Source organism: Macaca nemestrina, chromosome 10, assembly GCF_043159975.1.
Source record: "Macaca nemestrina isolate mMacNem1 chromosome 10, mMacNem.hap1, whole genome shotgun sequence".
In the NCBI taxonomy this organism is placed as follows: domain Eukaryota; kingdom Metazoa; phylum Chordata; class Mammalia; order Primates; family Cercopithecidae; genus Macaca; species Macaca nemestrina.
The window spans coordinates 394,021-417,819 of NC_092134.1; the positions used below are offsets into that span (position 1 = coordinate 394,021).

At 51.2% G+C, this 23,799-nt stretch overlaps 1 protein-coding gene across 5 annotated transcripts in view; it reads left to right on the forward strand.

The window, feature by feature from the left end:
* LOC105490588 (DNA polymerase epsilon, catalytic subunit) overlaps window positions 1-23,799 on the forward strand; it is a 67,229-nt gene that overhangs the window by 9,469 nt on the left and 33,961 nt on the right. For all 5 annotated transcript variants that reach the window (XR_011608620.1, XM_071070722.1, XM_071070725.1 and 2 more), the window contains exons 7-29: window positions 1,052-1,193; window positions 1,328-1,408; window positions 2,116-2,223; window positions 2,565-2,675; window positions 2,945-3,030; window positions 3,247-3,366; window positions 5,037-5,169; window positions 5,395-5,508; window positions 5,829-6,041; window positions 6,684-6,791; window positions 10,634-10,762; window positions 10,836-10,938; window positions 11,077-11,223; window positions 11,945-12,090; window positions 14,454-14,602; window positions 15,441-15,533; window positions 15,677-15,821; window positions 18,441-18,598; window positions 18,957-19,152; window positions 20,587-20,801; window positions 22,140-22,242; window positions 22,998-23,078; window positions 23,169-23,291. Coding sequence is in view for 4 of the 5 variants with exons in the window: in XM_071070722.1 (XP_070926823.1) it covers window positions 1,052-1,193; window positions 1,328-1,408; window positions 2,116-2,223; window positions 2,565-2,675; window positions 2,945-3,030; window positions 3,247-3,366; window positions 5,037-5,169; window positions 5,395-5,508; window positions 5,829-6,041; window positions 6,684-6,791; window positions 10,634-10,762; window positions 10,836-10,938; window positions 11,077-11,223; window positions 11,945-12,090; window positions 14,454-14,602; window positions 15,441-15,533; window positions 15,677-15,821; window positions 18,441-18,598; window positions 18,957-19,152; window positions 20,587-20,801; window positions 22,140-22,242; window positions 22,998-23,078; window positions 23,169-23,291 (3,004 nt within the window). In the remaining variant the exon portion in view is untranslated. The remainder of the gene's footprint in view (window positions 1-1,051; window positions 1,194-1,327; window positions 1,409-2,115; window positions 2,224-2,564; window positions 2,676-2,944; window positions 3,031-3,246; window positions 3,367-5,036; window positions 5,170-5,394; window positions 5,509-5,828; window positions 6,042-6,683; window positions 6,792-10,633; window positions 10,763-10,835; window positions 10,939-11,076; window positions 11,224-11,944; window positions 12,091-14,453; window positions 14,603-15,440; window positions 15,534-15,676; window positions 15,822-18,440; window positions 18,599-18,956; window positions 19,153-20,586; window positions 20,802-22,139; window positions 22,243-22,997; window positions 23,079-23,168; window positions 23,292-23,799) is intronic.

The following is a 23,799-nucleotide window of genomic DNA, read 5'->3' on the forward strand; positions in this document are numbered from 1 at the left end:
TGACCACAAGGGTGGGCCACATCTTTAGACACGGTAGAGACCCATGCATAGGCTATGTGAAGCCCAGGCCTGCTCTTCAGCCTGCATGAGGCAGTCTCCTGAGTATCAGGACCATGGTGGGATCATGCCTGGGTGCTCTCCTCACTGGCAGCACTTAATGTTTTCTTTCTTTTTTCTTCTATTTGCTTATTTATTTTCAGACAGGGTCTTGCTCTGTTGCCCAGGCTGGAGTGCAGTGGTGCAGTCATAGCTCACCATGGCCTCAAACTCCTGGGCTCAAGCAATCCTTTCACCTCAGCCTCCTGAGTAACTGGGATCACAGGTGTGTACCCCATGACTGGCTAATTATTATTATTTTTTTTTTTTGTAGAGATGAGTCTCCCTATGTTGCCCAGGCCTGTCTTGAACTCCTGGGCCTAAGTGTACCTGCTGCCTCCCAGAGTGCTGGGATTAGAGGCATAAGCCACCATGCTTGGCCCTCTTTTTTTTTTTTTTAGTTGGGGTGTAACTCACATCACATAAAATGCATACATCTTACCCTGAATTTTTTTCCTGTCTGTAGGGTTATCATCCAAGCAATTCTTTATTTTTTTGAGACGGAGTCTAGCTCTGTTGCCCAGGCTGGAGTGCAATGGCGCAATCTCGGCTCACTGCAACCTTCACCTCCCAGGTTCAAGTGATTCTCCTACCTCAGCCTCCGAAGTATCTGGGATTACAGGCGTGCACCACCACACCTGGCTAATTTTTGTATTTTTAGTAGAGACGGGGTTTCACCGTGTTGACCACGCTGGTCTCAAACTCCTGACCTCGGGTGATCCGCCCTCCTTGGCCTCCCAAAGTGCTGGGATTATAGGCGTGAGCTGCCATGCCCGGCCCAATCCAAGCCATTCTTAAAGGAAGGACTGCCCTGGTCATTGAAACCACCTCAATTTACCTTTTGTGTTTCCTCAGTTTGGACTCTGGTCTCATCTCTTGCTACTGATTTGGAACTCTGGTCCCACCTCCTCCAGACCCTGGCAGCTGAGTTAGTTGCTCTCTTGTTAATTCCTAGTGTTCTGCAGAGGGGTGGTGTCATTACTGATGAAGAGGAAACCTCTAAGAAGATAGCTGATCAGCTGGACAACATTGTGGACATGCGCGAGTACGATGTTCCCTACCACATCCGCCTCTCCATTGACCTGAAGATCCATGTGGTGAGTAGGGCAGGGTTGGGTTGCTGCTCACATGAATTTCCTAAGAGCCAGGAGATGATCATTATGGGTGAATCCACACAGGAGTAGACTTTCCCGGATGTAGAACTCCAGTTAACACACTGTGTGTTTTGCAGGCTCATTGGTACAATGTCAGATACCGTGGAAACGCTTTTCCTGTGGAAATCACCCGCCGAGATGACCTTGTTGAACGACCTGTAAGTTTTGTTGCTTGTATTACCTTCATCGTAAAATTTCTGGTTTTCTGGAGAGAATATTCTTTAGTGCTGAAGAGTAAATTTGACTCAAAGATATGTTTCCTGCTTTCCCCCCAAATACTTTATTAAAGGAAATATGGAGTGAGTTTTTCATCAGTCTCTGACAGTATCATGTCCTTTTTTGTTGTATATCGCTGCATGACATCAGTATTTGAGCTAGGCAGGATTTGGACATTTGAGGGAAAGCCAGGACTTCCACTGGGTAGTGGATAGTGGAGAGACGTGGTGAAAAGTGGATTTGTAACTCGAAGGCCTGGGTTCAAATATGACTTTGTGGTGTTGGGAAAGTCTTTGTATCCAGTTTTCTCTTTTCCGAAACGAAGATATCATCTCTGTGCCACATTTACCTTTCAGGGTTGTCAGAACCATCAGAATGAGGTGATGTCTTCTAAAGAGTTTTTCTACTAAAGTTCTGTGATTTTAGGCTTGTCCTGTGATCAGCTGCTCTCTTAGGTGTGTAAGTTTCCACACCATAGAGAGTCGTGATGCTCTTGACGTAGGTTGGTCAGTCTTAGGGTCCCTCTCCCAGCTCTGGAGCCTTTTCACTCTTAACAACCAGAGGGAGGTAGAGCAGGCTGGGGGCCGGTGTTCAGGGAGGCCTGATGGGGAGTTTAGAGCTTGGCTTTGTGCTTATTTTGTCCCCACAGGACCCTGTGGTTTTGGCGTTTGACATTGAGACGACCAAACTGCCCCTCAAGTTTCCTGATGCTGAGACAGACCAGATTATGATGATTTCCTACATGATCGACGGCCAGGTGAGCAGGCGGCTTCTGGGAAGAAAGCTCCTGGGATGGGGACCTTGTCTGGTCCCCATACTACAGCAGCGTCTGCCCCACAGTTAGGATTTGTTGAGTGAATAATAAGTTAGTCCAGGAATGGGAGCAGCCAGGCCGTTCCGACTTCCAACTGTACCCTCTCCTTTCCAGTAGGAATCCAGACATGGAGGATCTCTTCTCAGGAAGCTTAGGGCACTTTCACGTTGCTGTGGACTTCTTTGTAGTGAGAATCTCTAGGCAGAGTGTGTGGGCAGGGTGGGGACACCAGGTCTTGGCTTTGCAGCCTCTGACTTGTGCTAATTGCTAATGAACTTCACTAGGGCTACCTCATCACCAACAGGGAGATTGTTTCAGAAGATATTGAAGATTTTGAGTTCACCCCCAAGCCAGAATATGAAGGGCCGTTTTGTGTCTTCAATGAACCCGATGAGGTAAGGAGGTATCACTTGTGAAACTGCCTGGTATTGTGGGAAGAAGGGGCATGCGGATCTTTCCAAGGCCTCGGCATTCCGTCGGATCAGAATTGCAGCTCCATCAGCTTCGTTCTTAGGGTATGACCCTCTTTTCTGCCAGAAACTGGGGCTGGGGTCAGGAATAAGGGCCAGCATGAGGCTGCTGCTTCTGAACTTTGGGGGAGGAATTTGGAAATAGCTTGAAGAAGAGAAAGAGCAGACCTCTGACTGCTGTGACTTGGGTTTAGGCTCATCTGATCCAAAGGTGGTTTGAACACGTCCAGGAGACCAAACCCACCATCATGGTCACCTACAACGGGGACTTTTTTGACTGGTGAGTCTGTGTCTTCTCTGTGAGTAACTGGGCAGCGTTTGAGAGGGAGGGCATTGCATGGTGCGGGGCGCTTCCCATGTTGACTGAGGAGGTGGCTTCTGGGTTCACTCTGCACCTCCCGTGTCTCGGTTCCTCCCTGGATCTGAGGGAGGAATGGAGAAAGGGGAATTAGAGCCTGATCTTCCCACTTGCTTGTCTGTCCTCTTTCGAACCCAGGCCATTTGTGGAGGCCCGGGCAGCAGTCCACGGTCTGAGCATGCAGCAGGAGATAGGCTTCCAGAAGGACAGCCAGGGGGAGTACAAGGCGCCCCAGTGCATCCACATGGACTGCCTCAGGTAGGGGCTGCACAGCAGCACGGCTCATCACTGCTGTCTGCGAGCGAGATCTGAAGGCCTCTTGCAGACTGTACTGTCACCACATCTTATGGGAGGAGGGTGGCCTCTGAGAGGCTGTTTCAGGTCACCCAAGAGGATGGCAGCTACAACCCTGCCGGGGCCCGGGATGTGCTGTCTTTGACTGTTGGCTGACAATTCGTCAGTGATCAGGCACATTGAGCATCAGCCTCTGGGGTGGGGTAGCCACCGGGAAGACACACTCAACGCACAGGTCCCAGAGCTAGGACCTCATGGAGCTGCACTGCCCAGGCCAGATTGGGATGTGGCAGCCCAGCTGCCTCACAGGACGAGCCTCACAGGACAAGCGCAGATTCCAGATGAGCTGGGGTGGGAGGCAGCTCAAAGCTGCTGAGAATCACGGCGTTCGGGGGCTCTGACATGTCTGGTTGGGAGGACAGGTGGATGTGGAAATGCCAAGAGAAGGAGGCTGGAAGGGAAGGAAGGGGAGGGAGGGAAGGAGGGGGAGGAAGGGAAGGAAGGAAGGGAAGGTAGGGAAGAAAGGGAAAGGAGGGAAGGAAGGGAAAGGAGGGAAGGAAAGGAAAGGAGGGCCCCCGTGACCTCTGTACTCTGCACAGTGCCATTGGAGCGCTTGAAGCCTGAATGTGTTTCTGTTTAGCTCTGACGTTCAGCAGTTGGCTTGGAGAGGGAGGCCAGGAGGCTGGGACTGGTTTAGCATGTGACAGTCCTGATCCAAGGCAGGGAGTGAGGGGCGTGAGGATTCAGGGTCTATCATGTGGGGCAGGGGCAGGGGGAGGCCCAGGGATGCTGGTTCTCAGGGAGGGGGTGACACCTGGGGTTTTTGTGCCATCCATGGCGACAGGGAATGGGTAGAGAAGGGACTTGAGGTAGGAGGTGACTCCGCTACCGATATGCCAGCCTGGAAGCCCCACCCGTATGGGGGCCCTGAAGACCACCATGAGGCTTGGTTTGAGCTCGCACTGGATTGGGACTCACTGGGATGCAGGTGGGTCTTGGTGAAAGCTGGGGTAGTGGTTGAACTGAAGGCAAGAGGTAAAGTGAGAAGAAGGCCACAGGGTGGAGGCCGCGGGGGGCGGAGACCGGACATGGCCCCTGGACAGCTTCTTCAGGAAGGCATCTGTAGAGAGGAGGTGGCGACAGGTTCTGGGTAGAGTGTGGGGGCCTTGTTTTCTTAATTTTTATTTAATTTTTATTCTACTTGGCATCCCATCTTGTTTTCTATTAAAGGAGGGTGGGCTTGAGTGTTTCCGTGCTGAAGGGACAGTGTGAGGAGAGAAGCTCAGTGTGGTTGATAGAACTAGGCCCCAGCGGTGCATACCTGAGGTCTGGGGGAGAGGCCCAAGGAGGCAGGGCGCCCTCCAGAGAGGCCACAGGCTCAGCCGAGGGTGGGAGGAAGGCAAGGGCCAGAAGGACCGGTCCTGGTGCTTCCTTGTGTTGTGGATGGGTCTGTGAGATTCACTAGATCCAGATGAAGGGTTTTCATGAGGGGCCTACACCGTTTGGGGCTTTGGTTCCTGGGTGCCTGTTAGGACCTTGCATCTGTCTATGTGGTGCCCAGTTTTGCCGATTCTCGGGGGTTCCCGGGCTGTATGTTAGAATCATCCTGGCTTCTGTTTTCATTCTCCTTCCAGGTGGGTGAAGAGGGACAGTTACCTTCCCGTGGGCAGCCACAATCTCAAGGCGGCCGCTAAGGCCAAGCTAGGCTATGATCCCGTGGAGCTGGACCCAGAAGACATGTGTCGGATGGCCACGGAGCAGCCCCAGGCACGTAAGCCACATCCTGCCTCCCTCTGCTGCCGTGTGCACGCATGTATGCCAGCCCGCTCCACCCAGCAGGCTGTGTCTCCAGGACACACATGTTTTGTCCTGTGCCCGTCTCCTTACTGCGTGTGCGGCAGGCTGGTCAGGCCAGGCTTTGCTTTCTGTGCTTCACACTTGACCCTGGGCTCTTGACTTTGATGGCCCTGCTCTCTGGCGTTCTCTCCTCAGACACTGGCCACGTATTCCGTGTCAGATGCTGTCGCCACTTACTACCTATACATGAAGTACGTCCACCCATTTATCTTCGCTCTGTGCACCATCATTCCCATGGAGCCCGATGAGGTGAGTATCTTCTGTCCTCTCAGCACCCTGGCCTCCTCAGCCCTTGCCCCATTCCAAATGCACTGAAGCTGAATTGAGGTGGACGTCCCAGGAGTGCTGGCACCAAAGGTGGCAGTAGAATTCTGGTGTGTGATGTTAGGGATGTCCTTTGGGAATTCTCTGGCTCCGATGTGAGGAAGGAACCACAGGAGAATTTGCAGCCATTACTACGAGGTTTTTCTCTCCTTTCACACTGAAGTTCAGTTTAGGTTCCTGGACTTTGCCTGCAAGTCAGGGCCTTTGGTGTCACTTTTGGCTGGAAGCCTTGGTTTCTCTTGCAGGTGCTGCGGAAGGGCTCTGGCACGCTGTGTGAGGCCTTGCTGATGGTGCAGGCCTTCCACGCCAACATCATCTTCCCCAACAAGCAGGAGCAGGAGTTCAATAAGCTGACAGACGACGGACACGTGCTGGACTCCGAGACCTACGTTGGGGGCCACGTGGAGGCCCTCGAGTCTGGGGTCTTCCGCAGCGATATCCCTTGCCGGTTTAGAATGGTGTGCTTCTTCCCTGGGATTCAGTTTCTTCCCACTCTTGTGCTGTGGTAGGACCCAGAAGCTGCAGGGGCTGAAATAAAGCCCCTTCTCCCAATCCTGTCCCATGGCGCCTCACCAGGTGTGGCTTCTCTGGCCCAGCTCCCCGCTGGGATTTCTTTTTATTTATTTATTTATTTTTTTTTTTATTTTTTTGAGACAGAGTCTCTGTCGCCCAGGCTGGAGTGCAGTGGCCGGATCTCAGCTCACTGCAAGCTCCGCCTCCCGGGTTTATGCCATTCTCCTGCCTCAGCCTCCCGAGTAGCTGGGACTACAGGCACCCACCACCTCGCCCGGCTAGTTTTTTTTGTATTTTTTAGTAGAGACGGGGTTTCACTGTGTTAGCCAGGATGGTCTCGATCTCCTGACCTCGTGATCCGCCCGTCTCAGCCTCCCAAAGTGCTGGGATTACAGGCTTGAGCCACCGCGCCCGGCCCCCCCGCTGGGATTTCTTTAGGGCAGTGCACTGTAGAGTGCACATGTGAGTCCCTCTGGAGCTTTCTCGGGCACATCCGGCCACATGCAGCCATGGCATCAAACCTGAGGCGGGCTAGTGTGGATGTGTTTCCCCTCTGACCCCTGTCGTCTCACTGTCGTTGGTGCCAGAATCCTGCTGCCTTTGACTTCCTGCTGCAGCGGGTGGAGAAGACCTTGCGCCACGCCATTGAGGAAGAGGAGAAGGTTCCTGTGGAGCAAGTCACCAACTTTGAAGAGGTAACCGTCCAGGAGGCAGGAAGAGCTAGTCCGTGTTTGGTGCCTTCTTCACAGACCGCGTCTTTCAGCAGCACGTTTATTGTGCACCTGCTGCGTGTGATGCTGTGGACGGATGACACAGGGTCTCTGGTGGGACAGGGCAGTCATGGTTGTGATGTGTGATGCTGTCTGCCAAGGTCGGAGAGCTTCATGAGATGTGGGGTGTGAGCCGCTCCTGAAATGCAGTGACATGGAAGGTGGATCCTGGTGGGATGTGTCCCGTGTCTCGTTTTAAGGCATTAGGACTTTATTTTATAGGCATTGGGGAGCCATTGGAGGTTTTAAATTTTATTTTTTATTGGTGAGATTTAAAAATGACAGTAAATTCCTACAAATGACCGGATTAGTGACTATAAATCTGTTCACAAAATGGTTAGAAAGCACACTTACAAAGTGTGTTATGTGACTGGAGAGGGAGACACCAGTTCTTTTCTGATCCTCGTTCCTCAGGACGTGGCACGTCTCAGGTCTTTTTTTTTTTTTTTTCATTTTTGAGATGGAGTCTCACTGTTGTTGGCCTGGGCTGGAGTGCAATGGCATGATCTTGGCTCACTGGAACCTCTGCCGCCCGGGTTCCAGCGATTCTCCTACCTCAGGCTCCCCAGTAGCTGAGATTACAGGCACCCGCCACCATGCCTGGCTAATTTTTGTATTTTTATTAGAGACGGGGTTTCATCATGTTGTCCAGTCTGATCTTGAACTCCTGACCTCGTGATCTGGCCGCCTTGGCCTCTCAAAGTGCCTGGTTTACAGGTGTGAGCCACTGCACCCGGCCTATCTGAGGTCTTCATATCAGGCACTGTGCAGCACTACATCATGTTCAGTGAGGCTGCTGGTTTAGAGTTTTTAACAGTTTTCACATTGATGCCAAGAAGCTTTTTTTTTTTTTTTTTTCCCTGAAGTCTTGCTTTGTCGTCCACACTAGAGTGCAATGGCACGATCTCAGCTCACGGCAACCTTTGCTTCCTGGGTTCAAGCGATTCTCCTGCCTCAGCCTCCTGAGTAGCTGGGATCACAGGTGCCCGCCACCATGCCTGGCCAATTTTTGTATTTTTAGTAGAGATGAGGTTTCACCATGTTGGCCAGGCTGGTTTCAAACTCCTGACTGTAAGTGATCTGCCCACCTCAGCCTCCCAAAGTGCTGGAATTACAGGTGTGAGCCACTGCGCCTGCCCCCAAGAAGCATCTTGTAATACATTCACTAGCCAAAATTTAAACAAGAATGTGTACACTCTTTGCAAACTGTGAAGCACTGTTTGGCTTTTGTCAGCCACAGCTATTATTATACTGCAGGGAACTCTCATGAACTGATCAGGAAGAGAACCTTGTCTGAATAACAAATAGGAGTTAAAGAATGTCGGCCGTGGCCAGGCACGGTGGCTCATGCCTGTAATCCCAGCACTTTCGGAGGCTGAGGCAGGTGGATCACAAGGTCAGGAGATGGAGACCATCCTGGCTAACACGGTGAAACCCCGTCTCTACTAAAAACATACAAAAAAAATCAGCCAGGCGTGGTGGCGGGCGCCTGTAGTCCCAGCTACTTGGGAGGCTGAGGCAGGGGAATGGCCTGAACCTGGGAGGCAGAGCTTCAAGTGAGCCGAGATGGTGCCACTGCACTCCCACCTGGGCAGCCTGTATTCCCAGCATTTTGGGAGGCCGAGGTGAGCGGATCACCTGAGGTCAGGAGTTCGAGACCAGCCTGGCCAACATGGAGAAACTCCATCTCTACTAAAACTACAAAAAAAAAAATACCCAGGCGTGGAGGCGAGACATCTTAGAATCTGAGATGGAGTTTTGCTCTCGTTGCCCAGGCTGGAGTGCAATGGTGCGATCTCGGCTTACCTCAACTTCCGCCTCCTGGGTTCAAGCGATTCTCCTGCCTCAGCCTCTTGAGTAGCTGGGATTACAGGTGCCCACCACCAGGCCCGGGTAATTTTTTTTTGTATTTTTAGTAGAGATGGGGTTTCTCCATGTTAGCCAGGCTGGTCTCAAACTCCCAACCTCGGGTGATCCTCCCGCCTCGGCCTCCCAAAGTGCTGGGATTACAGGCATGAGCCACCACGCCCAACCTAGGAGCAGATACTTAAGTCTTTAGGAAACAGTGAGACGGGCAGGTAGGGTGAAGCTGGAGGTGTGGTAGGTGTAAGGACGCCAGGCTCCCTGGTGAGTGCAGAAGGGAGCTCTGTAGATGACATTCTGTCTTGTTAGCGATTCCTAAGTCCCTAAAAGTGCCCTTGAAAGGAAAGCCCGCCGGGTGCGGTGGCTCACGCCTATAATCCCAGCACTTTGGGAGGCCCAGACGGGTGGATCACGAGGTCAGGAGATCGAGACCATCCTGGCTAACACGGTGAAACCCTGTCTCTACTAAAAATACAAAAAATTAGCTGGGTGCAGTGGCACACGCCTGTAGTCCCAGATACATGGGAGGCTGAGGCAGGAGAATGGCGCAAACCTGGGAGGTGGAGCTTGCAGTGAGCCGAGATCGCACAACTGCACTCCAGCCTGGGTGACAGACCAAGAGTCTGTCTCAAAAAGAAAAAATAAAAGGAAAGCCCAGGGTCGCCTTTGTGTCCCTGAGGGGTCACCTGTGGGGTGGAGGGTGGCTGGGGGGATGTCAGCAGGGGCTCACAGCCACATGGGGCGTGTCCAGGTGGTGGTTCCACCGTGGAAACTTGGCCATTCACTTGTCCCAGCCCATCCTCCCCTGTTTGGACTGGACAGCTTTTCAGTACACGCCATTACTGGGCAGGGAAGGGTGCAGTGGAGGCTCTTCCCCAGCTGATTCGTTTACCTATAATTCAAGTAGAAACAATAGGTGATGTTGTGGTATTTCCTGTTCTATGGGATATATATTATTCCTTGTAATCACTTTTTTCTTTTTTTTTTTTTTTTTTTGAGACGGAGTCTGGCTCTGTCACCCAGGCTGGAGTGCAGTGGCGCGATCTCGGCTCACTGCAAGCTCCGCCTCCCGGGTTTACGCCATTCTCCTGCCTCAGCCTCCCGAGTAGCTGGGACTACAGGCGCCCGCCACCTCGCCCGGCTAGTTTTTTGTATTTTTTAGTAGAGACGGGGTTTCACTGTGTTAGCCAGGATGGTCTCGATCTCCTGACCTCGTGATCCACCCGTCTCGGCCTCCCAAAGTGCTGGGATTACAGGCTTGAGCCACCGCGCCCGGCCGTAATCACTTTTTTCTTAAAATTTTAGGTTTGTTTTCTAGTTTTACTACTTTGGAGGGTTTTAAGGATTTTTCTTTTTCTTTTTGTTTGAGACAGGATCTGGCTCTGTTGCCCAGGCTGGAGTGCAGTGGTGCAATCTGGGCTCACTACAGCCTTGACCTCAGGGGCTCAAGTGATTCTTCCACCCCAGCCTTCCGAGTAGCTGGGACTACAGGTGCCACCGCCACACACAGCTAATTATTTATTTTTTGTAGGGACGGGGGCCCCACTGTGTTGCTTAGGCTGGTCTCGAACTCCTGGGCTCAAGTGATCCTCCGGCCTCAGTCTCTCAAAGTGCTGGGATTACAAGCGTGAACCACTGCACCTGGCCTAAACGTTTTTTTTTTTTTTTTTAATACTAAGGAGAGTTTGGTGTTCAAGTAATTTTCTAATAAGACTCCACCAAATTTAATGTATTTCATAGAAATGATGGCAACCCTTCTTAACTTTTTTCTTCTGGCTAGTTTTTGCTCTATTTAGATATTTTTCAGCTTTTTCCTCTCCTGAATGTCTAAAAGGAGTTGGTGAACTATAGCACATGAGGCAGGCTTGGTCACCAGCCTCCACTGAGTTTTGCTTTCTCTGCAGGTGTGTGATGAGATTAAGAGCAAGCTCGCCTCCCTAAAGGACGTGCCCAGCCGCATCGAGTGTCCGCTCATCTACCACCTGGACGTGGGGGCCATGTACCCCAACATCATCCTGACCAACCGCCTGCAGGTGAGACTTTACTTCCTGCCTCAGAGTCGGAGCTCTCTCTGCCCAGCCCTAAGTGCTTTCTCACCCCTCGCAGCCCTCTGCCATGGTGGACGAAGCCACCTGTGCTGCCTGTGACTTCAATAAGCCTGGAGCGAACTGCCAGCGGAAGATGGCCTGGCAGTGGAGGGGCGAGTTCAGTGAGTGTTGGCCGCCTGGGTGGGCACTCAGTGGGAAACGGGTGGGTGAGTGTTGGCCACCTTTCCCCATACACACTCAGTGGGAAGCTGGTGCATCTGTGCCTCCTTTTGAACTTGCTCCCATTGCCTCCTTCCCAGTGCCAGCCAGTCGCAGCGAATACCATCGGATCCAGCACCAGCTGGAGTCAGAGAAGTTCCCCGCCTTGTTCCCAGAGGGGCCGGCTCGGGCCTTTCATGAACTGTCCCGCGAGGAGCAGGCGAAATACGAGAAGAGGAGGCTGGCGGGTGAGTGCCTTGGCATGGTCACGGCTGTAAAGGTGTGGCTCCTGCTCCCACTCTCTGTTCTTGCTGGGCTGCGTGGGTCCATCCCAGCTGGGACCGCAGAGGTGTTGTCAGAGCAGACCGGAAGCTGCTCTGGGTCACTGTAAGCTGTGCTCTCGCTGCAGGATCCTTTATTTGCTTCCCCTTCTGCAGGTGTTAGACACTGCTGTTCTGTGGTCTTGGGGGTATTTGGCCTGTTCCTACCCCTGGGCTGTCCTATTTCTTTCTTCCTTTTTTTTTTTTAAAAAAAAAAACAAGGTCTCACTCTGTCACCCAGGCTGGAGTGCAGTGGTGTGATCTTGGCTTACGGCAGCCTCGATCTCCCAGGTGCCGGCAATCCTCCCATCTCAGCCTCCTAAGTAGCTGGGACTACAGGTGTGCGCCACCATGCCTGGCTAATTTTTTGTATTTTTTGTAGAGATGGGGTCTCGCCATGTTGCCCAGGCTGGTCTCAAAACTCCTGGGATCAAGTGATCCGCCTGCCTCAGCCTCCTAAAGTGCTGAGATTACAGGTGTGAGCCACCGTGCCCGGCCTCCTTTTTAAATATGAGAAACTAGCAGTGTATCTGAGCTGTTGCTTCTTTGTGGTGACGTAGAAGCCGTGTTCCTCAGCACCCCTGTGCCTTGGCTCCCTCTGCTCTGGGAGATCTCACCCACCTGCTCCGCCCCTCTCCATCATGCTTAGATTACTGCCGGAAAGCCTACAAGAAGATCCACATCACCAAGGTGGAAGAGCGCCTCACCACCATCTGCCAGCGGGAAAACTCCTTCTACGTGGATACCGTGCGTGCCTTCCGGGACAGGCGCTATGAGTTCAAAGGGCTCCACAAGGTGAGTTCTGAGGTGCTGCAAGCTTTGGCCTCTGTAAGGGCAGTTTTGGTTGGCTCATGAAATGGTCACTCTTGGCTCCTTGCCTGGGATCCTCCAAGCAGACACCAGCGCTCGGATGATAACATGCAGTTGTTTTTGACTTGGAAGAGTTGATGGCCACGAAGGATGTAGACCATCATCCATCCTGGTCCGAGGCCTCAGAAAGACCCTAAAGGATGATTTCTGAAGTGATTATTTAGAGCAGGGGTCAGCAAGCTACAGCTGGCTGGCTGTTTGAGTACATCAAGTTTTACGAACCCAACTGCCTTCACCTATTGCTTGTCTCTTTCCCGCTGTCATGGAAGGTGAGGAGTTCCGAGAAACTCTAAGGTCTTCTCATCTGTGGTATTCACTATCCAGCCCTTCGTGTTTAACTGACATATTTCATGCAGTAGGAACATGGAAAATGCATAGCAACACCTCTGTTTTGATATCAGTGGGTCATTATTTTATATCTAATCAGATTGAGCCATTTTTTTTCTGAGAGACCTTCACTGTAGACTCAGTACGGCACCTCTGTGCAGCCCCCTGGTGTCCTGCACTGCCCTGCTGAACTCATTGTCACACGTTCTTTTTTATAATGGTAAGGCAGACATAATATGATATTTAGTGTTTTTAAGTGCTCAGTTCAGGGGCATGAAACATATTCATACTGTTGTACAACTATCACCACCATCTACCTCCAAAACTCTTCGCCTTCTCAAATGGAAACTCTTGTCTCCATTAAACCGTAGCTCCCCACCTCCTCCCCTGGCCCCTAGCGACCCCCATTCCACTTTCTGTCTGAATTCCACGACTCTAGGGATGTCATGTAAGTGAATAGTGCAGAATTTGTGTATTTATGACTGACTTTTTCACTTAGCATGATGCTTTCTTTTTTGGAGACGGGATCTCACTCTGTCACCCAGGTTGGAGTACAGTGGTGTGACCTTGGCTCACTGCAGCCTCCACCTCCCAGGCTCAAGTGATCCTCCCACCTCAGCCTCTCCAGTACCTGGGACCACGCCTGATTTTTGTATTTTTGGTAGAGACGGGGGTTCACCATGTTGCCCAACCTGGTCTCAAGGTCCTGAACTCAGGTCATCTATCCACTCCAGCCTCCCACAGGGCTGGGATTACAGGCATGAGCCACTGCACCCAGCCTTAGCATGATGTTTTCAACATTTATCAACATATAGCATGTATCCATACTGCATTTTTGTAAATGGCTGAATAACATTTTGTTGTGTGGATTTGTCACATTTTGTTTATCCCTTCCTACGTGGATGTTCACTGGGCTTGCTTCCACCTTTTGGCTATTGCGAGTAATCCTGGTTTGAACATGGGGTACAAGTATGTCTTCAGGTCTCTGCTTTCGGTTATTTTTGGATATGCACCCAGCAGTAGAGTTGTTGGGTCATGTGATAATTCTACATTTTCCTTTTAAGGAACTGCCGTCCTATCTCACTTTATTTTAATTAAGCAATTGCTAAATTACTTGTTCATCTGTCTCCCTCGTCAAATAAGCACCAAAAGTGTAGTGACTGCCTCGTGCTTCAGAGTACAATGGAGTTCCTGGCACATACTAGGCACTCCGTAATTATGTTAATGAATTTGTTTTTGTTCTTTAAATACCAAGCCTTTAAAAACCTTTTCTCATGTTGGATGGGGAATTTGATGAGACATCTGCAGTCTCAGCTGCATTTCTTTATTGATCGATTTTACCAGGGACCTGCCGAGTAGCTTTTGTTCCCTAGAAAGTGTGCTGAAGAGTTTAGAGATCTCAGGCCATAAAATCTACAATGTTTAAATGATTCTGTCAACACAGAGAGAGACAGAAGAAAGGAAGTGTGACAAAATATGACAATTGGCCAGTCTAGGAGAAGAATATACGGTCTTCATTGTACTGGTGTTTTAGGTTTTCTTTTTTTTTTTTTTTTTTTTTTTTGAGACGGAGTCTCGCTGTGTCACCCAGGCTGGAGTGCAGTGGCGCGATCTTGGCTCACTGCAAGCTCCGCCTCCCGGGTTTACGCCATTCTCCTGCCTCAGCCTCCGAGTAGCTGGGACTACAGGCGCCTGCCACCACGCCTGGCTAGTTTTTTGTATTTTTAGTAGAGACGGGGTTTCACCATGTTAGCCAGGATGGTCCCGATCTCCTGACTTCGTGATCCACCCGCCTCGGCCTCCCAAAGTACTGGGATTACAGGCTTGAGCCACCGCGCCCGGCCTTGTTTTAGGTTTTCTATAGATTTGAAAATTTTCAAAATACTAAAAACCTGGGCCATTGACTTTGTAGAATGTGAGACGGAAGAATCTGAGGTGCTGCATGTTCATGTGCTTCTCAGGTGTGGAAAAAGAAGCTCTCAGCGGCCGTGGAGGTGGGCGACGCGGCCGAGGTGAAGCGCTGCAAGAACATGGAGGTGCTGTACGACTCGCTGCAGCTGGCCCACAAGTGCATCCTGAACTCCTTCTACGGCTACGTCATGCGCAAGGGGTAGGTGGGGCCCGGGCCCAGGAGAGGCTTATGGGAGGAATGGATGAGTCCACATTTAAGGCGGCTTCAGGTGTAGGTTGCCACGCATGGAGGGCTGTTCATCTGATTCAAAGAATATTGGAGGGAGGAGGCTTTGAGCTGGGGTGGGGCTGGGAGGTTGAGGAGAGTGGGGGCCACACTGACTTTGAGGGTCTGGGCATCCATGAGTGATGCGTGCTGTGGGGTGTACGTGTCTCTGCATCATGGGCTGGAGACACGACTTGCCATTTTCCAGCGTGTTTATGTCTCGCAGCTTGGATCCTCACTCAGTGTCAGGGAGGGGCAGAGAAGCGACTGACAAGGGGCATGGGGCTGGTGCCGGGAGGGGAGGGAGGGGCAGCTGACATCAGGGCTGGGACCCAGGCTGGAGGAGGGTCAGGCCTGGCAGGTAGGCCTGGGCTTTCTCTGAGAAGCTGGAGGTGAGAATGGGGCTTGGGAGGAGGTGTGAAGAGAGTAGAGAAGGTGTGAATGGTCCTGGGTGGTATTAAGAGTCCTGCTGAGGCTGGAGTCCTGAACTCAGAGTCCTGCTGAGGCTGGAGTCCTGAACTCAGGACGCAGTGGCACATATTGCACCCTTCCAGATCCTTCCTGAGCCATGCTGGGCACCAAGGTGAGGACAGAGAAGTGTCCTCGGGCACAGCCAGATTCTACCTTAGTTCTGTCCTGGTACATGCACGTTTGGCTGCCTCCCTTGTCCCTGTTGTGTCTCTCCTTGTCCTCCTCCCTACTCCTTACTGCCTCTGATACCCCCTGGAGGAGCCATGCCAGCCCCACCCACCAGTTTGTGGTGTCCTCTCAGGGCTCGCTGGTACTCCATGGAGATGGCTGGCATCGTCTGCTTCACAGGGGCCAACATCATCACCCAGGCGCGGGAGCTGATCGAGCAAATTGGGTGAGCACAGAAGGGGAGCCGTGGGGCTGGGAGCAGGTCCTGGGGGCAAACGTGGGCAGGAAGGAAGGAGGGAAGACTGGAGGCCACACACTGGGCGGGAAGGAAAGGGGAACTCATGACCTTGCTCCTCTCTTTCTCTGAAGGAGGCCTTTAGAGCTGGACACAGATGGAATATGGTGCGTCCTGCCTAATAGCTTCCCAGAAAATTTTGTCTTCAAGACGACCAATGCGAAGAAGCCCAAGGTGACCATCTCCTACCCAGGCGCCATGTTGAACATCATGGTCAAGGTTAGTCTGGGGCCTCCGGTCCTGAAGCGCTGGCTGGCCTGGTGTCAGTGCCCTGACGTCACTGGCTCTGCAGCACCTCACAGTGTGCGTGCCTTCCTGGCACCCAGCACCCTCCCAGCACTGCTCACATTGCTTTTCTGTAGCCTGAAGACCATGGTCAGAAGGTATCAAGTGATTCCACTCCTTTCTCTTTCAGCATAGCACCCAGACTTTTTTGCTTTTAACTTTTTATTTTGAAATAATTTTAAACTTACAGGAAATTACAAAAATAGTACAGAGAATTTCTGTATCTCCATCAACCTGCTTCCCCTAACGCTGACCTCGCATAAACCATGGTGCGCTTGTCAAAACTAAGAAACCTGTGTCTGTGTCCCTGTAACTGCACCGCAGACCTCACCTGGATCCCCGTTTTCCCACCACAGCCCTCCTCTCTCCCAGGATCCCGGCAAGGACCCACGTGGAGATGAGTTGTCCTGTCCTGGTCCTTGTGTCACGACCTCACCCTTTGGTGGTGCCGGCCAGGCGATGGTTGGCTGTCCCTTGATCAGGGGTTGTCTGTTGTTTCTTGTGACTAGACTGAGGTGATTTGGGTTTTTGGAGCAACTCCACAGGGGTGACACCCTCCCCACGTTCTCAGGTGCATCATGTTGGTTTGTGGTGGTGTGGTGATGTGGGTGTATTGTGGGGTTGGCTTAGTCTCCTGCCTGAGGGGCTTCTGCAGGCCTTATTGTGGCGCTCCTGTGCCCCCTCCTATGCGGATCCTCAGTCGTAAATACACACCCAGTGGAGAGGAATAAGCGTCCCTGGAGGAGGGCTGTCAGAGTTTCTGGACATGTATTAGAGCCATCACAGCAGCAAATAAATACCGTGGAGCAGGTGCTTTGAGACCGTGCGTCCCCAGCTGCTCCGTAAGCTTCTGTCCACTGTGTTAGCGTTGCTGGTGGGCCGCACCTGAAGCAGTTATAGCTGGGGTTTCCTGTGGTGGTTTTCCCTGGCAATTGTCTGTTTCCCCCATTCCTTCTACTGTATTAATTGGGATCCTGTAGGGAAGCGTTGTTATCCTTCTTTCCCATTTGTTCTCACTTATTTGTCTGCTCATTGACATCAGTGTGGATTTGCGGATCACAGTGGACATCCTGGGGTTATTGTTCTTAGGACCAGAGTGGCTTCTGCTCCACATGTTCCCCTTGGGCCACTGGGGCCTCCTGGTTTGTGGCGTATTCTTGGGACATGCCCTCTTGTCTTTGTTTCTGGAGCACTTTCTTACTTCGTGGTACTGTAAGGTCCACCAACCTCATCTTGTATTTTCCCTGCTCCAACCTGGAGTCAGCCAGTTCTCCAAGAAGAATGATGTAAAAACCCGAGATGGGCGCGGGCTATGCTCACTGTTCCCGGGAGTGTCATGGCTTCCGTCTCTCACAGTGGAGGCAGCCAGGAAGTACGTGTCTAGTAACGCACGCACACAGAGCTGTTTATTTCTGTGTTTGGCTGCCTGGATGCGTTTAAACACATGAATTGCCCCTTTCTTATTAGTGGCTTCTTTCTCCTGCAGTGATAAACCTGTTTCTAATTTCTCAATATATGTGTTTGCTCAATCCTAGAGTACATGTAAAGTGGTTTTAGAATTGCTCACAGACTTGTGCCCCATGAGAAGTAATTTCACTGCCACTGTACAGCGTTTGTAGATAGTTACTTTTGTTTCCAGCCTTACCCTGTCCAGTCAGCAGAGTTCACAGGGCAACTCCTTCCTCCCCACGCTGTCAGCATGTTGTGCTGTACGTCCACAGTGCTGTTGGGCTCATTTGGTCCAGTCTGCACCCCTCTTGGGATCCCAGCACCATGACTGGATGGTTTGTAATTTGCACACAGTGATGTTCACTCTGTAGCATACAGCGCTGTGGGTTTGGACAGGTGCATAGTGTGTGTGTCCAGCACCACAGAGCAACACAGAACAGCTGCAACCGCTTTGTCAGCAAATCCTCTCCCTACCCCAAAACCCTGGCAACCCCCAGTGTGTTTTTTGTACTATAATTTTGCTTTGTTGAAAATGTCATGTAAATGGAAGCATATGGCATATAGCCTTTTGGGTCTGGCTTCTTGGACCTAACAGATACACCTGAGTTTCACCACTTGGTTGTGTGCATCAGAACTTCCTTCTTTCTTTTTTTTTTTTTTTTTTTTTTTTGTGAGACGGAGTCTGGCTCTGTCACCCAGGCTGGAGTGCAGTGGCGCGATCTCGGCTCACTGCAAGCTCCGCCTCCCGGGTTTTACGCCATTCTCCTGTCTCAGCCTCCCGAGTAGCTGGGACTACAGGCGCCCGCCACCTCGCCCGGCTAGTTTTTTGTATTTTTTAGTAGAGACGGGGTTTCACCGTGTTAGCCAGGATGGTCTCGATCTCCTGACCTCGTGATCCGCCCGTCTCGGCCTCCCAAAGTGCTGGGATTACAGGCTTGAGCCACCGTGCCCGGCCAGAACTTCCTTCTTTCATGCTGCCAAGTCGTGTCGGTTATGTGGAAAAGCTCAGTTTGCCAATCCATCCACTCCTGGAGGGACACCAGGTGGTTTCCAGGTTTGGGCCGTCATAAGTGAAGCTGCTCGCTCTTCACTATTGTTTCTCAGGAAGGCTTCACCAATGACCAGTACCAGGAGCTGGCCGAGCCGTCCTCACTCACCTATGTCACCCGCTCAGAGAACAGCATCTTTTTTGAGGTTGATGGGCCCTACCTTGCCATGATTCTTCCAGCCTCCAAGGAGGAAGGCAAGAAACTGAAGAAGAGGTGGGACTCTCATGGCTTTTGTGCTTTAGAAAGTACATGGATTGAGATAGATTAAATTTAACCCAGAAAGGAGGTTGGATCAGGAGCCAGGATAGACACAGACCTGGGTTCTTGTGGTCTTACTGATTCCATTTGCACCAGCTCTGTCTGCCTGCTGCTGTATTCTGGCTCTGGCTACAGGCCCTTCAGTCATTTTCCTTTTAGAGAAGCAGTGGCCTGAGGGGGAGAGATGTTTGCTGCCTGGTGGATGACAAGTGGAGGGTTGGAAAGGGAAGAGGCAGGCAGAGAGGATGAGGCATAGCTGGTGGCTCGCCAGTGCTCCTTGCCACTGCTGTGCTTGCCTTTTTTTTTTTTTCAGGTATGCTGTGTTCAATGAAGACGGTTCTCTGGCTGAGCTCAAGGGCTTTGAGGTCAAACGCCGCGGGGAACTGCAGCTGATTAAGATCTTCCAGTCCTCGGTGTTTGAGGCCTTCCTCAAGGGCAGCACGCTGGAAGAGGTGTATGGCTCTGTAGCCAAGGTGGCTGACTACTGGCTGGACGTGCTGTACAGCAAGGTGAGGGCTGTACCCTCCATCCTCACCTGCTCTGAAGGATGAAGGACCCTGCAAGAAGGGGACCCCGTACTTCTTGGGCTCCTGGAGACCAAGGTGACTGAAGAACTCAGGGCCAATCCTGATGAAATCCCAAGACCTCCTGAGCACAATTATCCCTTGGAGTTCCCCTCAGCTTCTGCATCCAGGGACACAACTCTGTGAAGGAAACGTTTTTCTAAATAGTGTGATAAGCCCGGCATGGTGATGCGTGCTTGTGGTCCCAGCTACTTGGGAGGATCACTTGAGACCAGGAAGTAGAGGCCACAATGAGCTGTGATTGCAGCACTGCACTCCAGCCTGAGATATTTGCTTATTTCTGTTACTTTGTATTTTTTATGTTTTTCAGGCTACATAACATTTTATCAGTTTACATACCGTAATTTACATAACTAGTCCACGATTATTTACTACCAGTTAGGTTTCACATTTCCATTGTTATACATGGTGTTGCATTGAACATCTCGGTGCATGTTTCCCAGGCACAGGCGTCTTGGGTAGAAGGAATACTAGAACAGTGCAGTGCTTTCCTGACTTGCTTTGCTGTGTGGGCTTCTGTTTCTTGGCATATTGTCTTGTATAGAGCGACACACATGTGCAAGGGAGCACTGGGGGTTTCACACAGAATATTCATGAGCCCAGCACCCCTTACAGGATGTGGGGGGGCCTGTGGTCAGGAACATGTGTGGAAAGCAGCAGCTCCAGCTGGATGTGGACGCCACACTGGAACTGCTCAGGCCACTTTCCAGCAGGCCGGAGTTTCTCTTTCCTCTCTTCTGGCTCTTCCTGCCCCTTCTTTCTCTTCCTTTCAAGGAGAAAAACTTCCTGTCTTAGGCAGAGCAACATCCTTTTCTGCAGCCTTGGTGCTCTTCAGTAAATTCTCCTTGATATTTTGTGCACAGTTTAATAAAACAAGCCAAGCCAGGCGTGGTGGCTCACGCCTGTAATCCCAGCACTTGGGAGACGTAGGCAGGCAGATCACTTGAGGTCAGGAGCTGGAGACCAGCGTGGCCAACATGGCAAAACCCTTTCTCTACTAAAAATACAAAAATTAGCTGGATGTGGTGGCGCGTGCCTGTAATCTTAACTACTTGGGAGGCTGAGGCACGAGAATCGCTCGAACCCTGGAGGGGAGGTTTTAGTGAGCTGAGATTGCACCACTGTGCTCCAGCCCGGGTGACAGAACGAGACCGTGTCTCAAAAAATAAAATAAAAGCTAAAGTTTTATGTGTGTGTCTTTTAAAGTATTGCCACACAGGCATATGAGAGAGCTCTTTGAAATTGCAGCCTTTTGCGTCTCAGGCTAGAGAAAGGCATGGCCTAGAGGAGCACAGTCCAGGGTGAGTCCAGACTCTGCCCCTTGATTTCTGCAGTGTTTTATGCGTTGTCTTTCTCTAGGCAGCCAACATGCCTGACTCTGAGCTGTTCGAGCTCATCTCTGAGAACCGTTCCATGTCTCGGAAGCTGGAAGATTACGGGGAGCAGAAGTCTACATCCATCAGCACAGCAAAGCGCCTGGCTGAGTTCCTGGGAGACCAGATGGTCAAGGATGCAGGACTGAGTTGCCGCTACATCATCTCCCGCAAGCCCGAGGGCTCCCCCGTCACGGAGAGGTGAGGGCTCCCCCGTCACGGAGAGGTGAGGGCTCCCCCTGTCACGGAGAGGTGAGGGCTCCCCCGTCACGGAGAGGTGAGGGCTCCCCCGTCACGGAGAGGTGAGGGCTCCCCCGTCACGGAGAGGTGAGGGCTCCCCCTGTCACGGAGAGGTGCGGGCTCCCCCGTCACGGAGAGGTGAGGGCTTCCCCGTCACGGAGAGGTGAGGGCTCCCCCTGTCATGGAGAGGTGCGGGCTCCCCCGTCACGGAGAGGTGAGGGCTCCCCCTGTCACGGAGAGGTGAGGGGTTCCTTACAGATTTGGGCTGTGTTTAATACCAAGTTTGGGGATGGCATAAGTGTCCATCAACCAGAAATGGATAATTGTTATTTAGTAGGGAATGAGATACACTATACCAGAGTTCAAAGGGTTGAATTGCAGCTACAGGTTACAGCACTGACAGTTTGAAATCATGTTGGAGAAAAAAGCAAAAATCAGGTAGAAGGAAGACCCTTATGCCTCCATGTATGTAAAACTTAAAAACACGGAAACTGCTTTTTTTTTTTGGTGGTTATATACAAATAGGACCAGTACAAATGCCTGCATGGGGTTGATGATAAACACCAGAATAAAGGTTGTCTTTACTTCTGTGTGAGGAGGGAATAGGTTGGGGTCACACAGGGCTTCACTCTAATCATCTCACACAGGAAGTCGAAGTGGCCAAGTGTTGGAGCTTGATGGAGCCGAGTGGATGCATAGTGTGCGTGTCATCTTTAAGTCTCCTTATGTTTGCAGTATTCACCACAGATGTTTCCTCCAGTGAAACAGAAGCACTGACGGTTGCCAGTTGCTTTGCTAGTGACATGAAAACAGGCTCATTCTTTCTAGAAAGCAGCCAGAGTCTTCTGTGTGTTTCTCAGCGAGGAACATGTAGACACAGTTATGAACGTGCACCTGTTTGCCTATATGCATGTACGTGGTTACTCAGTGAGAAACACAGACATGTTTACGCACACATGCACATCTTTGCCTATACGCATGCGCATGGTTACTCAGTGAAAAACGTAGACGTGTTTACACACACACATGCATTTATGAGTATGCATGCACATGGTTACACCATGAGGAACATGTAGACATGGTTACATACACACGTGCATGTGTTTACACATACACATGCACGTGTTACCGAGGAACCTGTAGGCATGTTTGTGCATACATATGCACGCAGATGTGTACATTGATATTTGTGAACAGCTGTTACAAGTCCTTATTTCCATGTTCATTTGATAAGAATTATGATCAGATTTTGGGTGATTTTCACTATTACTGAGCTGTGTGCCTGTCTTCCTCACCCAGGGCCATCCCACTTGCCATTTTCCAAGCAGAGCCTATGGTGAGGAAGCACTTTCTCCGGAAATGGCTCAAGAGCTCTTCCCTTCAAGACTTTGATATTCGAGCAGTGAGTGCCAGTTGCATTTTCTACTCTTCAAAGTTTACAAGGAGGCCGGGCGCGGTGGCTCAAGCCTGTAATCCCAGCACTTTGGGAGGCCGAGACGGGCAGATCACGAGGTCAGGAGATCAAGACCATCCTGGCTAACACGGTGAAACCCCGTCTCTACTAAAAAATACAAAAATCTAGCCGGGCGAGGTGGCGGGCGCCTGTAGTCCCAGCTGCTCGGGAGGCTGAGGCAGGAGAATGGCGTAAACCCGGGAGGCGGAGCTTGCAGTGAGCTGAGATCCGGCCACTGCACTCCAGCATGGGCGACAGAGCAAGACTCCCTCTCAAAAAAAAAAAAAAAAAAAAAAAAAAGTTTACAAGGAAAGCTAGACAGAGCAGAATATGTCTGAGATGGATTATGTTTTTTTGTCTGGCGTCTTCACTCCTGACTTCCTCCTTTCTGATAAGTAATAGGTGAGGAACTAATAACCCTTTAGGGCAAACGGAAAACATGAAGTGCCTAGGGCCCTTTAGCTATTCTATTGGATGGACTAAGACCAGGGGTGTTGGCTCAGCCACCTACTAGCTCTGTGATCTGGAGGAGTCAGTGAAGCTCCCTGCCTTGGTATCCTCTGCTGCGCAGTGGGCACCTTTCATCATAGAGTTTCTGAGAGGATTAAATAAGACACAGCATTTAGCCCCGTGTTCAGCACGAAGTGAGCCTCACACACGGCTGCTGCCACCTACTATTCTCTGCCTGTTTCCTGCACACACAGATTCTGGATTGGGACTACTACATTGAGCGGCTGGGAAGCGCCATCCAGAAGATCATCACCATCCCCGCAGCCCTGCAGCAGGTGAGGGCGGGGTCAGCGGCATGGGCTGTGGGGATGAAAACCGTGCAGTCAGACAAGGATCTCTCCCTGATGGGTGTTGGCCTCACACAGGTAAAGAACCCAGTGCCACGCGTCAAACACCCCGACTGGTTGCACAAAAAACTGCTGGAGAAGAATGATGTCTACAAGCAGAAGAAGATCAGTGAGCTCTTCACCCTGGAGGGCAGGAGACAGGTGACGGTGGGGCCGCCGAGGCCAGGCTGGGCGGGATCCTCGTGACATGCAGGACACCAGGCTCCTTGCACTGCTGTGTGTGCTATAGTGAAGCACACTGTGTTCAAGTGTTGAAAGTGGACTTTTTCTGAAAACGTGCCCCTTGGCACTTTACTCTCTAACTCTGCATGTCACTCTTGTTAATAGGACACCATTGTGAGCCTCAGGTGAGGGCAAGGAACTGTCTCCTTATATGAAAATATTAGGGTGTACTAATTAGACTCAGTGCCTTGGGCAGATCACTGTCTCTTGAAGCCCCAGTTTTCTGAACGTGAAATGAATATCTTTCCTGTGGAAACACAGGACACAGTGTAATAAAAGGTACAGTGAAAGTCAGAAGAGCAAAAGAAAAATTCTTAAGTACTGAAAATTAGAAGTAAACTATAAATTAGAGCAGTATACAAACTCACATGATAAGAAAAACGTTCTTTGGCAGGGTGCTGGGGCTCACACTGTAATCCCAGCAGTT